This window comes from Crinia signifera, chromosome 5 (genome assembly GCF_055691185.1).
Source record: "Crinia signifera chromosome 5, ASM5569118v1, whole genome shotgun sequence".
NCBI lineage: Eukaryota > Metazoa > Chordata > Amphibia > Anura > Myobatrachidae > Crinia > Crinia signifera.
The window spans coordinates 132,042,647-132,060,576 of NC_139221.1; the positions used below are offsets into that span (position 1 = coordinate 132,042,647).

At 42.1% G+C, this 17,930-nt stretch overlaps 1 protein-coding gene across 2 annotated transcripts in view; it reads left to right on the forward strand.

Annotated features, from left to right (window-relative positions):
• PIGN (phosphatidylinositol glycan anchor biosynthesis class N) overlaps positions 1–17,930 on the forward strand; it is a 369,004-nt gene that overhangs the window by 206,783 nt on the left and 144,291 nt on the right. For both annotated transcript variants that reach the window (XM_083188060.1, XM_083188061.1), the window contains exon 19: positions 6,232–6,323. In XM_083188060.1, coding sequence (XP_083044186.1) covers positions 6,232–6,323 — 92 coding nt within the window. The remainder of the gene's footprint in view (positions 1–6,231; positions 6,324–17,930) is intronic.

Consider the following 17,930-nt stretch of genomic DNA (forward strand, 5'->3'; position numbering starts at 1 on the left):
TATAACCCTATGTATATAAAGCTTTCCAGAGCTGCTCTGTGCGGTGAGCCCATTTTCATATATCTACTACAGCACGGGTCCTCAAACTATTGCACGGGGACCCCATCAGACAATAAAAATAATTACAGGACCCCAGCAAGTTACTGCAGAAGGTCATCACATGACATGTGTAGTCAGCAGACAGCACATACATGGCAGCATTGTGGAGGCACATAGTGATTGGAGGAGTCTAATATACCATAACCCATCACATCACATGTAGTCAGCAGACAGCACATACATGGCAGCATTGTGGAGGCACAGAGTGATGGGAGGAGTCTAATATACCATAACCCATCACATCACATGTAGTCAGCAGACAGCACATACATGGCAGCATTGTGGGGACACATAGTGATGGAAGGAGCCTAAAATAACTGACAATCACAAGACTTTTCAGACTGCTTGAATCACTGACTGAGTTTAGAAAAGTCATCAGCCTGATGGTCAGCAGCATGGAGTCGTGACCCCATGCTGAGAAGGTTGGGACCCACTTTGGGGTTAGGACCCACAGTTTGAGAACCGCTGTACTACAGTATATGTGTGGTTTACTATGGCCCATATTATGCTGGGATTGCTTCTGTGAACTGCAGCGCAGTTCCTGACGGTGGGAGAACTGAGCACACATAACTGCGATTGCCTCTGCCTGCTTAACAGGCAAAAGGCATTCGCATGGAGGGGCCACAGCTTTCCATGAGTGGCCAGTCCAAGGGCTTCGATGTGAAACACTGTTTCCTTTGTCTTGCAAGCTGGGCTGCAACAGGCAGCCTTAGTAAGGTTATACTTATGCAGCAGTCGCAGAGGGACACTGCGAGCAGTGGTCTGCATTGCAGTTTGATGTGATCGCAGTTGTAGGCAGGAGGTGTTAATCACCTCCTCCTGCATAATGCATTGCTTAAGGATTGCATATGTTCAACTGCTCTACAGCTTATCATGTGCGATCATTACTGAATGAAACCTTATGCCAGCAATTGATTGTGACTTTCAGTTGCTTTAATACATGCTTCTCACTAATCCAGTGGAGCTTCTATTTCATGTACTAGCTGGAATTATTAATCTGTTCAATAAATCAGCCATCAATCAGTTGGTATAATAGCTGGGGTATTCTACTTGACAAAAGTTACATGCTCATTGCCTGGGGTTTCCTACTCATTGCTAGGGGTTTCATGCTCGTTTCCAGGGGTTACTTATTCATTGCCAGTTTTTTTGCTTGTTACCAGTGGGTTCCATGCTCAATGGCAGAGAGTTATGTGCTCGTTTCCAGGGAGTTTCATGCCCATTGCCAAGTGGTTACAAGCTCCCTGACAGGGGTTTAATTGCTAATTGCCATGGGTAATATATACAGCATATATATACTGTATTCCAGGGGCAATATGTATAAACCGATATATGTGTATATATATATATATATACACACAGATAGAGCCCCCTCAGCATTGCCGAGTGCTCAATAGACTGGCTAGCGCTGGCGGAGGGTGCCAATGTGCGGGCCGGCGGAGAGCTTACTCGCTCATGGTCCCCTTCAGTAAGGCGGTGAGGAGCGGGGGAATGGTTGCTTCCCTGCCCGTCTCCGCTTCAGGGAGACAGGAAGGGAGCGGGCAGAAAGGGGATAGGGTGCTTCCCTGCCCGGCTCCAGCGGCTGGCGGGGGAAAGCACATGTCGATTATATCACCAGGATCCACTCTAAACAAGAGCAACTCCATCTGTGTGTATATATATATATATATATATATATATATATATATATATATATATATATATATATATATATATATATATATAAAAAGAAACAGGGGAGCTCCATAGTGCATTATCAACAGTGAAATATATTTTATTCAAGGATAATTTCACAACAGTAAAAGCATTGGGTGTGTGGCCTAGCATTCTCCTTGCTGAAGGAGTGATCACTGCTCTGTGTACCGATGAGGTCTACAGTGACTTATGCTGATATTCATTGCGGTTGTGTTAACCACTTTTAAGGGTACGTGACCCATTGCTTTTACTGTTGTGAAATTATCCTTGAATAAAATTTATTTCACTGTTGATAATGCACTATGGAGCGCCCCTGTTTCTTTTTTGTAGAGAAATTTTACCTTTTAATCCAGGTGTACTTAGAGAGAGCGGCCGGTCTAAATTAACAGACTTTAGTGCTGATTACAAAGATCTTGGGACTTTAAGTTCTTTCTATTGGACTTTTAAGGACTTGCGTACTTTCATTTGTGTTTTTATATATATCAGGGTTCGGAAAAATGCGCTATAGCGCGTATTTTACCCCAAAACAGTCCCCGGGACTCAGTTGTCAAAACTAAAGGGGTCCCCGAGGACGCGCTGTGCAGATTCTGTACCTGTGACTGAGACGCCGGTGTGAGCCGCTGCGAGCCAATCACTGCAGCGGCCGCCGGGACCCAATCATTGTACAGTGGCCGCCTGGCAGCCAATCACTGTACATTTTACAGGTTGCTGCCGCTGCGCACCCTAAAGACGCGCGCCCTGCAATTTGAGAGTCACTCTGCGTCCCCCGGGCCGCCCCCCGCCATGTAAGTCCAATACGCTGCTGAAAGCGCGGGGACGACGACAGGATGGGATGCGGCTGTAACAGCCGCTCTCAGCAGAGTAGGTGTCGGTGAGCGGGCTGTCAGGATGACGGGGGACTGGATGTGGCTAAATCAACTCAGAGCAGCGTGTCAGCTATTCCAGCCACATCCAGTCCCCCGCCGCGCTGATAGCCTGCTCACCTACTCTGCTGAGCAGCATGTCGCTTTTCCAGCCTTTGGGCAATGACCCCCCCTCCGTGGCAAAAAGCAAAAAATCCCCCCCCCTCCACTGTGGCAACGAACCTAAAATGCCAACCCCCTTCCCACCTCATGGCAACCAGCATAAAACACCCTCTACCCTGTGGCAACCAGCATAAAATGCCCCCCAGCATGTAACCCCTGCAAGGAGCATATAACCCCTAGCAACAAGCATGTAGGTAAGCAGCACTTATGTGCTATAATATATACTTGTCATAAAAGTGTGTACTATAATGTGTACTGGGCATATCGGTGTGTTCTATAATGTGTACTGGGCATAATGGTGTGTACTGTAATGTGTACTGGGCATAACGGTGTGTACTGTAATGTGTACTGTAATGTGTACTGGGCATAACGGTGTGTACTGTAATGTGTACTGGGCATAACGGTGTGTACTGTAAAGTGTACTGGGCATAACGGTGTGTACTGTAAAGTGTACTGGGCATAACGGTGTGTACTGGGCATAATGGTGTGTACTGGGCATAACGGTGTGTACTGTAATGTGTACTGGGCATAACGGCGTGTACTGTAATGTGTACTGGGCATAACAGCGTGTACTGGGCATAACGGTGTGTACTGGGCATAACGGTGTGTACAGCGTACATACTCTGCAACTTATTTTCTCAGATTATAAAGTTACTGTCTATATTTTCGATTAGTAACTTTCTATATAAATAGGTCTGTCTCCAATAATTCTTTTTTTAGCAATTGCTATAAATAAATTGCAATACAAATGAATACACAGAAAATAATTAATTATTGTGTCCAACAATTGGCTGGCATATAACGCTTAATAAAGTCCATCAATATAGGTAAAAATTGTAGAAGATAACCTTTAGATATTGTGAAGATAAACTTGGTTTTCCGCTGGACAAAATAGTTGCTTTCAGGTTCTTGTAGTTAAAATATGTAAGGTGCCGGCGTCCCAACTATCCAGGGAGACTGGGGCCTGTATATTATACTCTACAGTTCTTTTAGGCAGTGTGGGCAGAATTGCCCAGAATATAACAGAGTGTACTCACAGTACCATATATTGGCAGATGGCGCTCCATGTTAGGAGTCCTGGTGATCAACAGCTTGCTGAGGGAGCATTCACATACAGGCTGGCATGTCTGTTTGCGAAGATCTATTTCTCTGTGCGGTGTCCCGGGGTTGCCGCTGAAAGTATGTGTGTACAAGCCGGTGTGCCCGTACCTGGAGATCACACATGCGACTATGACACATCAGGAGACTGCTGATTAATTTGATATAGGATATTATGGGGGGTATACAATCTGAATTTCGATTGACTGAACGTCCCAACACTCGGAATCCTGTGCTGTCGAGTGTTGGAAAGTCGGCGTGTCGACGAAAATGGCCAAGGATTGTCAAAAAACGGCTGTGAATTCGACAATCCATGCCCGTTTAAAACAAATCAGATCTGTTTTGTAGAAAAGTCGGATCTGTTTTGTCGAAATCCGCCTTCAATGCTGTCGGAAATGGCATAATTGAATAGACAGGGGCCGCTATTTCCTCTATTGGAAATAGCAGCTGGGATTGAATACCGCCATTTGTCTGTGTGTGACTGAGTTTCTGAATCTTCATATGAAGTGCTATAATGCAGTAGCTGTGATCTTTTCCCATCCAACTTTCTCACTTACACACCAGATATACACGTCTTATATCATATTAATCAACAGTCTCTTGGTGCATCCTAAAGGCACTGTTCTGCAATGCATTTTAAGCAGGAACAGACACCCAATGATAGCAGAATTGTATGTAACCCATTAGCTCACTTATGCCAAGCATCTCTCTCTATGTGGCATCTTGAGTCTAGATGTACTGTATGAGCTGTATTTATGTCTGTCAGTTGGCTCTCTCCTGTGGCTTTGGCATAACCATTGTAAAATTGTATATATTGGGCCTTGAAGCAGTATTATGCTATGGACCCAATGGTCTTAGGTGGTTATTCTGGTTGATTTCGCAAGGCTGCGAATTCGCAGCCTTGCAAATCCACCAAACCCCATCCGGCGAATGAACGAAGACCGCCCCCTCCCCCCCTCGCAGCGCCGGTTCGCCCACACAAGCTGCGAATGGATGTTTAGCATTAACATACCTTCATATGCCGCGGGTAACCTCCCACATCTTTCGATGGTCCCCGACCATCGAAAGATGTGGAAGGTACACGCATATAAAAGTGACTTTTAAGTCACTTCCATATTTGTGCACGCTGGGTCGCATATGGGCGGATGTCAGCTGCCAGCCCCTTGCAGCCGCGTCACCAACTTATTACCTTGAGAACGCCCATGGAATGCTGGGCGTTCCCATATGGTAATGTGGCAGCCCAGCGCCCCCGCCCTTCTCTGCCGCCCACACGCCATCTAGGGTGCGTGCACCCGGAGATCCGAAAGTTCGCCGTGGGTGCACGCACCCTACGTCTGCACATGCGCAGAAACGTGCATGCGCCGACGCGCAACATCGGTCCTCCGTGTGAATGCACGGAGGACCGAAGGAATAAAAATTATTCCCTTAAACTAGCCCTGCTAGTAGATCATTATATCTGTGTGTGTGTTAGTACAGTCAAAGATTAGAGACCCAATACATGCAAAAGAGCAGTTATCTAGCATAAGGAATTTTAGGCCTATAAGTTTGGCTGAAATCACATTTGATTTTTGTTAATTTTATTGAGATGTAATGGAATAAACACACTTGTTTGCCCATACCATATTGGTTACATTTTATATGGCATGTTAGATGGAACAAGAAGTTAAGGGGTTGGAAAGTAGGTAATAGTGGCATTATATGGGGGGGGGAGCAGTAGGTTGACATTTTGCCTAGGGTGCAGAGAAGCCTTACACCCGCCCTGCACAAAATAATTTGAGAAAGCTGTTCTACTTTCAGTCAGTTAAATCAGGGGTCCTCAAACTATTTTGCTCTGGGACCCCATCAGACAATAAAATTAATGATAGGACCCCCAGCAAGTTACTGCAGAATGGCCACCACATCACATGTGAGGTCAGCAGACAGCACATACATGGCAGCATTGTGGAGGTACAAAATATGGGAGGAGTCTGACAAATCTGTTGAATTGTCTGTTATGTTAGACTCCTTGAATCACTGACTGAGATTAGAAAAGTCATCAACCTGATGGTCAGCAGCATGGAGTCGCGACCCCATGCTTAGAAGGTCAGGACCCACAGTTTGAGAACCGCTGCGTTAAATTATTTGAAATATTATAGAAGCTTTTTACTGTGTGCACAACAAATGTCAGTTCCGCTAGCTTCATCAGTAAATTTAACTTTCAGAAACGGGCATAGGAAACCATGGGATTGATTTTGGTGTTCGGTCAATGTTTCTTGTATACATGATCTCCCACAGTGATGTTACCGATATTTACTTTATTCTTTTCCTTTCTTTTCAGATAACAGTTGCGAGTTGGGTTCTCTTGTGCTTGCTGCTGGCAGTGTTTCCCTTGATGCCTGTTGTTGGAAGGGAGCCCAACATCAGTCTGGTGTAAGATCAACATTGTCTTCCTAAAAGCTTTATATCACATTTAGCACGCACTTATTCAGTGAGTCTTGTCAGACATGTGAGCTATTGTAGAGTCAGGGGAAAAAAGAATGTTATTTCAATAATGAAACACACTACTTGTTTCGATATGGGCTCCTGATGGTTATTCCATTGAGCATAAAATAGAATAGGTGAAATTCTACCATGTTTTGTTTGTTTTAAAATATTCAATTCTACAGCTTTACCATGAGTTAAACCCCTAGGTTATTTCAGAATATATCTATTTTATTATGAATAGATTTCATTCTGAAGGGCACTTTTCATGTTTTCCCAATTTCAGAATGGTTTAATTTTCTTTTCTCCAGTAATAACATTTATTTTCAACTCATAAATCTTTTCACCTTATAGAATACATGTATTTGTCTACGGTTTACTGAGCTAGCAATTCAGATTAAGTGCTGTAGTCTTGATAACTCGGCTTAAGATATAGCAAAAAGTGTAAATGGATTTTAAGTACTGTCACTGCCACTGGCATTTTGGAGTAAATGGATTTCAAATTATTTCAGATGTTTAACATTTTAGCACAAAGTTATGTTTTTAGTTATGCAGGTTTAGGAATTAATTTAGTAAATTATAAATTCTGTTAATTGTGGTATCCCACAAAACTTTATGCGCATTATTTTTTGCCTAATTATGTATAATTAGAATTTCAGTATCACTGTTGCTGCAGTTTATGGGGTATCCAAGTACTTGAAATGAAAAACTGATGTTTTTCATCATTTAAAAAAATATATATAAAAAAAATTCCAGCTAGCTAATTTGGTTCCCCCCCCCCCCCCCCTAAAAAAAATAAAAATAAATTTAGTGTTGTTGCATTTTCACTTGAAAAGGGTCTGCTTCTGTAGATTAGGTTTTGCTGGCCTGAGGCAAGTGAAACGAAATCCCTGACAAGCCGCTGCATGCTCTGACTTATTTGGGCTGATTGGATGCCCCTCTATAAGTGGAAAGTGATGGTTGCAGTTATGGGTAAACATGTAAACAATACGAAAAGCAAGCAAAATGTATAAAAAGCTATGGTACTTGTTTAGTTTCACGGCGGCCGATATATCGGCCGATCCAATGCGATTTTTTACCTTTTCATAACCCCATTATCCACTACGCATGGAGTTGATTTTATATAGTGTGGCGAGCAGACGCAGATTACTGCGCTCGACACATTATATAAAATCAACTCCATGCGTAGTGGATAGTGGGGTTATGAACCGGTAAAAAAATCGCATCGGATCGGCCGATATTGCATCCAATATTTTGGCCGCCGTGAAACTAAACAAGTACCAAGGCTACTAATGTATGATACCAGCAAGCTGCACTAATTCCAGGAATCAAAATGACTTAATTACACACCTGGTTTTGTACATTATTGTAGTGTTTAAAAGATGTCGCACAAAAATACAGTTAAAAGGTGATTTTGAAAAGACCCCATTTAGAAAATACGTGGATCCATTGACTGTGTTTCTACTGTGGAGGATTAAGGTGCATTCAACACAAGGACATGCACTGAAACTATTCAGGGGAAATTTAAGGAAAAATTACTTTACAGAAAGGGTAGTGGATAAGTGGAATAGCCTTCTATCAGAGGTGGTAGAGGCAAATACAGTAGAGCAATTTAAACATACTTGGGATACGCATATTGATATCCTTACAAAAAAATAAGGATCAAATATGGTTTGAGGTAACATATTTAACCCCTTACCGCCGCAGCCTGTTTTTGCCTTCCTGACAGAGCCCTTTTTTTCAAATCTGACATGTATCACTTTATGTGGGGATAACTTTTTATTGCTTTTACTTATCCCAGTGATTTTGAGATTGTTTTCTCGTGACACATTGTACTTTAAGTTAGTGGTAAATTTTGGTCGATACAGTCTGTTTTTTTGTGAAAAATACCAAAATGTCGTAAAAAAATTGAAAATTTTGCAATTTGCAAAATGTTAAATTTTCTGCTTGTGAGACAAATAATCATACCACTCAAAATAGTTAATAACTAACAAAGACCATATGTCTACTTTATGTTGCCATCATTATTTCAACCTCCTTTTAATTTTTTTGGACACTAGGAGGCTTAAAATATGAATAGCAAATTCTCAAATTTTCAAGAAAATTTCAAACACTGATTTTTTTAGGGACCAGTTCAGTTCTGATGTGACTTTGAGGGACTTGTATGTGAGACACCCCCATAAATGATGCCATTTCAAAAACTGCACCCCTCACAGTATTCAAAACAGCATTTTGGAAGTTTGTTAACCCTTTAGGTGTTTCACAGGAATTAAAACAAAGTGTAGGTGAAATTTCAAAATTTCATTTTTTTTTTGCAGATTTTCAATTTTAATACATTTTTCTAAGGAACACAGTAGATTTTACTAGAGAAATGTGACTAAAAATTGATTCCCCCAATTCTTTTGTTTTCATAAATATCCTATATGTGGCCCTAGTGTGCACGTTGACCAAACCACAGGCTTCATAATAGAAGGAGCACCTACTTGATTTTGGAGCCTCCTTTTTATGAGATTATTTTTTAGGCACCATGTAGGTTTCTAGGCACCATAAGATGCTAAAAGTTAGGAACCCCCCCACAAGTGACCCCATTTTGCAAACTACACCCCTCAGGGAATTCATCTAGGGGTATAGTGTACATTTCAAACCCCCAGGGGTTTCACCAATTTTGGTACAACTGGGCTGTGAAAATGAAAAATTACATTTTTTTACACAAAAATGCAGTTCTGGCTCAAAATTTTTCATTTTCACAAGGAATGAAGGAGACAAAGCACCCCAAAATCTGTGCCGCAATTTCTCCCGAGTACGGCAATGCCTCATATGTGACCAAAAAATACCATTTGGGTGCATGGCAGGACTCAGAAGGGAAGGAGTGATATTTGGATTTTGCAGCACAGATTCTGGTGGAATGAATGGTGGGTGCTATGTCGCATTAGCAAGACCCCTGAAGCACCAATACAGTGGAACCCCCCCACAAGTGACCCCATTTTGCAAACTACACCCCTCAGGGAATTCATCTAGTGGTATAGTGTACATTTCAAACCCCCAGGGGTTTCACCAATTTTGGTACAACTGGGCTGTGAAAATGAAAAATTACATTTTTTTACACAAAAATGCAGTTCTGGCTCAAAATTTTTCATTTTCACAAGGAATGAAGGAGACAAAGCACCCCAAAATCTGTGCCGCAATTTCTCCCGAGTACGGCAATGCCTCATATGTGACCAAAAAATACCATTTGGGTGCATGGCAGGACTCAGAAGGGAAGGAGTGATATTTGGATTTTGCAGCACAGATTCTGGTGGAATGAATGGTGGGTGCTATGTCGCATTAGCAAGACCCCCGAAGCACCAATACAGTGGAACCCCCCCACAAGTGATCCCATTTTGCAAACTACACCCCTCAGGGAATTCATCTAGGGGTATAGTGTACATTTCAAACCCCCAGGGGTTTCACCAATTTTGGTACAACTGGGCTGTGAAAATGAAAAATTACATTTTTTTACACAAAAATGCAGTTCTGGCTCAAAATTTTTCATTTTCACAAGGAATGAAGGAGACAAAGCACCCCAAAATCTGTGCCGCAATTTCTCCCGAGTACGGCAATGCCTCATATGTGACCAAAAAATACCATTTGGGTGCATGGCAGGACTCAGAAAGGAAGGAGTGATATTTGGATTTTGCAGCACAGATTCTGGTGGAATGAATGGTGGGTGCTATGTCGCATTAGCAAGACCCCCGAAGCACCAATACAGTGGAAACCCCCCACAAGTGACCCCATTTTGCAAACTACACCCCTCAGGGAATTCATCTAGGGGTATAGTGTACATTTCAAACCCCCAGGGGTTTCACCAATTTTGGTACAACTGGGCTGTGAAAATGAAAAATTACATTTTTTTACACAAAAATGCAGTTCTGGCTCAAAATTTTTCATTTTCACAAGGAATGAAGGAGACAAAGCACCCCAAAATCTGTGCCGCAATTTCTCCCGAGTACGGCAATGCCTCATATGTGACCAAAAAATACCATTTGGGTGCATGGCAGGACTCAGAAGGGAAGGAGTGATATTTGGATTTTGCAGCACAGATTCTGGTGGAATGAATGGTGGGTGCTATGTCGCATTAGCAAGACCCCCGAAGCACGGTGAAATGATGAACCTAATAATCCATAGATGTGTGGTATATTTAAAAACACTCCTTCATACATAGGCCGGGTTTGTCGGGGCAAGTTTCACAGTGGAAAATAGTTTGCTTTCTTATTCCCTTTTTATAGCAAACTTTGCACCTTTTTTGTGTCCTGCCCTTTTTTCCAGTGGAGGGGATTTCGTTAGGAAAATGCTGCCCTGATACAATACGGGGGCCAGTACTAGAAGTACTGGGGCCCTCTGCCTGCTGGTTCCCAAATATTAGGCCCTTTATGACTTCCTCTTGAAAGTGCATAAATGTCCCCGTCTGGCTGGTAGAACGGAATAGTACGTAAGCGTTATACAGTGCCATCTGGATGATATACACGGCCAGCTTCTTGTACCATATTTTTGTTTTCCGCAGGGCACTGTACGGCTTCAGTACCTGATCTGAAAGATCCACTCTGCCCATGTACTTATTGTAATCTAGGATACAAATAGGTTTTGAGGTGTGGGTACTGGTACCTCGTACAGGGACGGAGGTGGTACTGTCTCCGTGAATTGTTGTCAGTATAAGGACATCCCTCTTGTCCTTATATTTGACCAACAACATATTTTCGGTGGATTGTGCCCTGCTTTCACCCTTTCTCAGTAATTGGGCAACGTGCGTTTTTGGGAGGCCTCTTTGGTTCTTGCGCACAGTACCGCAAGCTGCTGTACCTCTTGAACCAAGGGCCTTAAACAGGGGGATGCTGGTGTAAAAGTTATCCACATAGAGGTGATAACCCTTATCCAGGAAGGGGTGCACTAAATCCCAGACAATCTTTCCACTAACACCTACGAGGGAGGGGGGGCATTCTGGCGGTTCAATTCTTGTGTCCTTCCCTTCATATACCCTAAACCTGTGGGTGTACCCTGAGGTACTTTCGCACAGCTTATACATTTTTATGCCATACCTTGCCCTCTTATTGGGAAGGTACTGGCGGAATTTAACCCTTCTTTTAAAATGTATAAGTGACTCGTCTACACAAATGAATTTTTCGGGGATGTACATCTCAGCAAATTTGGCGCTGAAATGATCAATGACCGGCCTGACTTTGAATAGCCGGTCAAAGGTGGGATCATCTCTGGGTGGGCACTGTGCATTATCGTTGTAATGCAAAAATTTAAGGATCGTCTCAAAACGAGTCCGGGTCATGGCCATACGATGAAGTGGGGTGCTGTACAGAACATCTGTACTCCAATATTGTCTAATTTCTGGCTTTTTAACTATGCCCATATGTAACACCAGACCCCAAAACGTCATCATCTCTACTGCATCTACAGGGGTCCACCTAGCAAATGATGACGTGGGGTTTTGAGCAATAAACTGCTGGGCATATAAATTACTTTGCTCCACCATTAAATTTATAAAATCATCAGAGAAAAATACTATGAAAAAGTCAATTTCTTTGAGGCCTGTAGTATCAAATTGGATTCCTGGGTTGGCCAAAAACTCAGGAACCTGGGGCTCAAAATTGTCTGGTGGTGGGGTCCATACGGGATCAATCATTTGGGGGGGGGGTCTCAGCTGCTCTACGGGGGCGTCTTTGAGGGGGTCCCTCATCACTAGAGGAGGAAGAGGAGCTTAAGACGAATGCAAATTCATCGCTTACATCACTGGCTGTGTCAGTGTCAGAGGCAATAAGGGCATATGCCTCCTCCGCTGAAAACAGTCTTTGGGATGATTGGGACATTTTTATTATTTTTGTGTTTGTGTAAGTGTAGTGTTTCAACACGTGTATAGTGTAGGGGGGGTACAAACTTTATTTCAACACGGGGGGTATGTAGTGTGTATGTAGTAAGTGCACTTAAGGGGCAGCAGCTTCAAGGCAGCTTTTGGTACAACCTTGAAGGGGTTAAAAGAAAAAAAAAAAAAAGCTCCTGCGCCAAAAATTGAGCACAGATGTTGGTCAGTAACGTCCGTCACTGATCAGCGCTCAGCGGCCACAGGACACCCACAAAATCACCGTGGGTGTAAAAAAAATTAAAAAAAAAGACCCCACAGCACCCTCAAAAAAAAAAAAAAAAAACTGCTAATCAGTCAAAGGCGACAGGAATTTGATCCAAAAAAAAAAATTAGATCAACCCTGTGCCAAAAATGCTGATCAGTGATGTACGTCACTGATCAGCGCTCAGCGGCCACAGGACACCCACAAAATCACGTGGGTGTAAAAAAAATAAAAAAAAAGACCCCACAGCACCCTCCAAAAAAAAAAAAAAACTGCTGATCAGTGATGCAACACTGATTAGCAGTGAGGGGCAGCAGGCGCACAACTTTTGGTGCAACCTGACGGGGTATATATATAAAAAAAAAACCTGCACCCCAAAAAAGTTGCTGATCAGTTAATTTATACTGATCAGCACAAAAGGGGGGCAGCAGAGACAAAATTATATTACACAATGACGCTGCAGCAGCAGCAGCACAAAATTATATTACACAATGACGCTGCAGCAGCAGCACAACAACCAGGAAGCACCAGCAGCAGGCAGCACGGATGCCACCACACCACCAACGCTGATCAGGTCAGTATAAGAGGACAGATGGGCACGGAGACCGCTCTGCACGCTGTTCCTGACCGGAATGGCGGCTGCAGGGCTGTCTCCGTTATTTTCTCTGAGGTGTAATGGCTGTGATTGGTCCGTCGGTCCGACAGACCAATCACAGCCTTGGGGGCAGGTGGGGTGAGGTGGGGTGACCACCAGTGACCCCTTTACACCCGGTGGTGATTGGTGCTGTACTTAACAGCACCAATCACCACCGATCCCTGTGTTACCGAGCGCCGTTATTCGCCGGTACACAGAAAACGCTGCAATTGGCTGTTCACATTTGAACAGCCTATCGCAGTGATCGCCGATGGGGGGGGGGGGGGGGGCATCGCTGCCCCCCTGGGCAATGAGGGAAGATGTCTGCTGTCAGGGACGCGGTGACACTTTAAATGCATGACGTACATTTATGCCATGCGTCGGAAAGTACATCCCGAGCATGACGTAAATGTACGTCAAATGTCGGGAAGGGGTTAAAAAGCGGCAGACTAGATGGCCAACTGGTTCTTATCTGTCATCAAATTCTATATTTTTTTGTTTCTATACACACCGGGTGATATTTTAAGGGATATTACCCCTATTGGCTTTAACGAGTGATATCGTTTAATATCTTGCTTAATGTGTACGCTGTGAACGATGCACGATCCCGCGGGTCGTTAACGACATCTGTATTCTGTAAAATCCGATCAACTTAACATATGATCAACAGCGCGGGGATCCAATGATTTAACTAAACAATATCATTCAGTGCGTATGTGATATATAGTTTGTCTGGGAGATCGAGGGTAATCCTTGACAACATTGCTCATGGAGTGATTTGTCAAGTGTGTATGCACCTTTACAGTAATTTAATGTTGCACACACATGCATTTAATTTGGGGATTTCAAAGGAAGGTCCAGACTAAAGCTGGTCATATACCTATAGCCTTAGGTCATATACTACCCTCTTGTTTTAGTAATCCTCCAACTATCTGGTAATGTATGACATTTATGTTTGCTCACAAACACCAGAACATGAATGAAAATGCCAGTTTAGACACCATTAGGTTAGACCAATTTGTTTGAACATTATGTTTGAACACTTTTTCTCTTTTGCACCATACATTACCAGATTTCCATGCCAACTTTTTATGCATAGTAAAATATTAATAAAAATTCGGAAATTATAGCCAGGGCATATTATTTATAAGCCTGTGATTATTCACCATATTTTATTTTCAGAAATCTTATTTAATCTAACCTGCATCTCATATTGTAATTCACAATGCTGGCTGCAAGTGATGGGGCCCTTTTGTCATCAACTTGTGTTCTCCTCATTAAAAGTATGACCGTTCCCATGAATGTTTTTAACAAAAGTTTTTGTGGAATTTTGGAATATAAAATACCAGTTTCTGTAACTTTTGTCCTAGGTTGGTAGTTTACAGTGTGTTATTTTATGACTTACTAAATCCTTCATCTTTCTTGTTGGACAGCCAGTCCTCTTGGGAAGTGTTTCTCCCTCTGAGACTGCCAGACCAGTGTGCAATAAACAGAGTTTGTGCTTGCAGTAGGAACTGCAGACCCCCTCCTACAAGTAGATAGGAAGAGCCACTGCCCACAATACTTGCCGTTTCGGAAATGCTCTGACCCACTCTAGCCATCATAATTTCAAAGTCACTCACATCCTTCCTGCTTCCAACATGTAAACTTCAATTGAATGTACATACACACATAGTAATTTGCCAGAAAAGGAGAGCCACCTGTCTTTGTTTCTGTCATTTTTACACAAATATTCTAATGTGGATGGGCAATTGTTAACTTTGAAAGCAGGGATCTTAGGTGAAACGATGTGTAATAAATGTTGGAACATTTTTCCTTCTTGTCTTAATAACCTGAAACAGGAGACTATTGTTTTAATATTAACGCTACAGTAAAACAGCTTTGCAGATTTCTTGTCTAGTGTAAACTGTAAGTTAAGGAAGCTTGTAGCTGTATGTTTCTGCCTGTGATTTTCCCCGATATACTTGGAGTAGAGCAGGCACTTTGAAGATGCTATTGTTAATCATTTATTCTGAGCACCTACACTACATACAGTACAGTATAGTGATTTTACAGCTTATCAAGTAATAGGATGTTACAGAATCGGCCTGCAAATTATTTAAACTGCACTGCGGTATGATTTTGTCAGTTTCTCTAAATCTCTTAAGGGTAATGCGGGTGAGAAAAATTGAAAGCGGAACCACTTTTATATATATAACTCACTGTAACATGATGTTTGCTTAGTATTTGCTGGACAGTAAGAGCAGATGCACAACAAAAAGAAATGTTGAATTGCTGAATCTCCACCAGCTTTTATGGAAATCAGGGTATTTTTGTAAAGGCCTTCCCATATTTACTTTGGGTGTAATTCTGTGTAGTTCAGTCTTTAAAGTGTTTGTTCATTAGAAAACCAGTTTTTGCTCATTAAAGATAAATGGAGGAGTCAAAGCATCTGAAATATCCAGGACTGAGACCCCCTTTCTTAGTTTCTGCAGTCGCGGCAATAATGCTTTGCGCATTGGTCGCTCCAGTGAAACTTTTGCCAGCCCTTTAAAGCAGATAATCTGTCTGAGTATGGAATCCAATGTGAGAAATTCAAGGTCTATATAGACAGCCGATATCAGCAACTCACCAATAGTATGTTACATCTGTGTTTGATTAGTAGTATGGTATCTGAATCTGTACAGCGTCTCTGTACGAAAAACGTAGTGACACATGTGTTATGCAACTTTTATGCATTGCATGCACAGGCAGATTCAGGAGGGGGGCACCAAGGCACATGCCCCCCAATCATTATTTTTTCTTCACTTTTATTGAGGTTGACCGTGAGGAACGGGATGTATTTTGGCATCTGGCCCTATGGTTTATGCTCACACTCTGTGTATATGCCTGTGTCTGAGAGCCACCAGCTGCTAGAGTACATAAAGAGGTTGTCTGCGGATTCCCTTAAACTACTGTGTGGCTGCAAAAAATGATATCCGTGTTAGAGTGCAGGTAGTAGAGGCAGATTCAGGGGATGGGGAACAATAGTCTCAGTTATCCCTCTGGGATGTGAATGGTTCCACTGCTAACTGTGGCTCCTCCTGGCACTTATTGGCTGCTTCTGAGTGCGTCATGATTGGTTTACTTCTGGCTTGGATGTCACCAAAGCAATTTAGCTCTATTTCCTACTACAAACCAGGCTCCAACATGCACCACCCACAGGATTTTTTTTGCATTCAGTGTAGGTTGTAGCAGCGGGTGGGTTATATTGTTTTGGTGCAGAGAAAATACTATGTGCTTTACTTTTGCATTTTAGATTTCAGTTTGAACACCAATATCCAAATCTAACTCTCATTGCACATGTTACATATTCCCACCTTCAGTGCAACATGGTTTTGCCCAGTTGTGTGCTTTTTTTGCCTTGCTAAAAACGGCAATTGAGCTTTTGGTGAGTACAGTGGGTATCTCTATACATTTCTGAGCAGCAGTAACAATTGATAACATTAGTGATTCTGTAGCCTAGAAAATGACATTCGCTAAAGCAGCGGTCCTCACACTGTGGGTCCTGAACCCAAAGTGGGACCCGACCATCTCAGCATGGGGTCGCGACTCCATATTGCTGACCATCAAGGTCATGACTTTTCTAATCTCAGCCAGTGATTCAAGGAGTCTGTTGAATTGCCTGTTATTTTAGACTCTTCACAACATTTTGTGCCTCCACAATGCTGCCATGCATGTCCTGTATGCCGACCACACATGTGATGTGATGTGATGACCTTCTGCAGTAACTTGCTGATTATGCCCGTAATTATTTTTATTGTCTGTTGGGGTCCCAGACCACAATAGTTTGAGGACCCGTGCGCTAAAGCATTAGGATACAAAAATAAATTAGGCCCTATGTTTGAGAGCATTACAGTTAAGGTGTACACGTTAGAATTATTGTATACAATATTGTATACAATATCGCATCTCATTGCTTCTTGGTTTTGCAATGAGATGAGATCTAGTACAAAAAGTATGTGCAGCACATACTTTTTGTACTAGATCTCATCTCATCGCAAAACCGAGATGCGATATTGTATACAATAATTGTAATGTGTATGGGCACCTACAGCTGCTACGACTGAACAATAGCAGTGATGAATTGGTACTACATTGTCATTAATTATTGTTAAATAAGCACCCAGCATCGAGAAGCTGTATCTAGAGTGTAATTGTAAGGGGGACAGTTATGCTGTGGTATCAGTAGAATAACAAGGGATGTTAAAGACTGGGTGATACTAGTTGTTGCAAGTAACAGTGAACCAGTGTTACAATCACTGAAAAAAACTGCAAAATGAAATTATATTTTGCAACAGTCTCTTGTGCAAATATTGTCCAATAATCTCCTGTATGAATCCAGATGGTGAGTGATAAGGGTCCAAGATGATGTCACTGACCTAACTATATATATATATATATATATATATATATATATATATATATATATATATATCAGTAAAGTGTATCTGATTAATCCCTTAATCCCATGAACATGTAAATCACCCCTTTTGTGTAAGAATCAACAGGATACCACCATCCCTAATTGATCTTATAAAACAGGAAAAAATGCTTTAAGTATAGTACTTCTAAAGTTAGATGAAGCGAACATGTCTGCAATACTATTAAAGTCCTTGATACTCAACTGTTGGCAAATATCATTTCATTTTGTGGTATGGGTAGGTTAGGATAGGGGTAAAATAATTACAATCATCCATCAGATAGATCGAAAATAATAACAATAATAATTTTATTTATATTGCGCCTTTCTCCCATAGGACTCAAAGTTGCTTAAAATACATCAAAATATGGTAC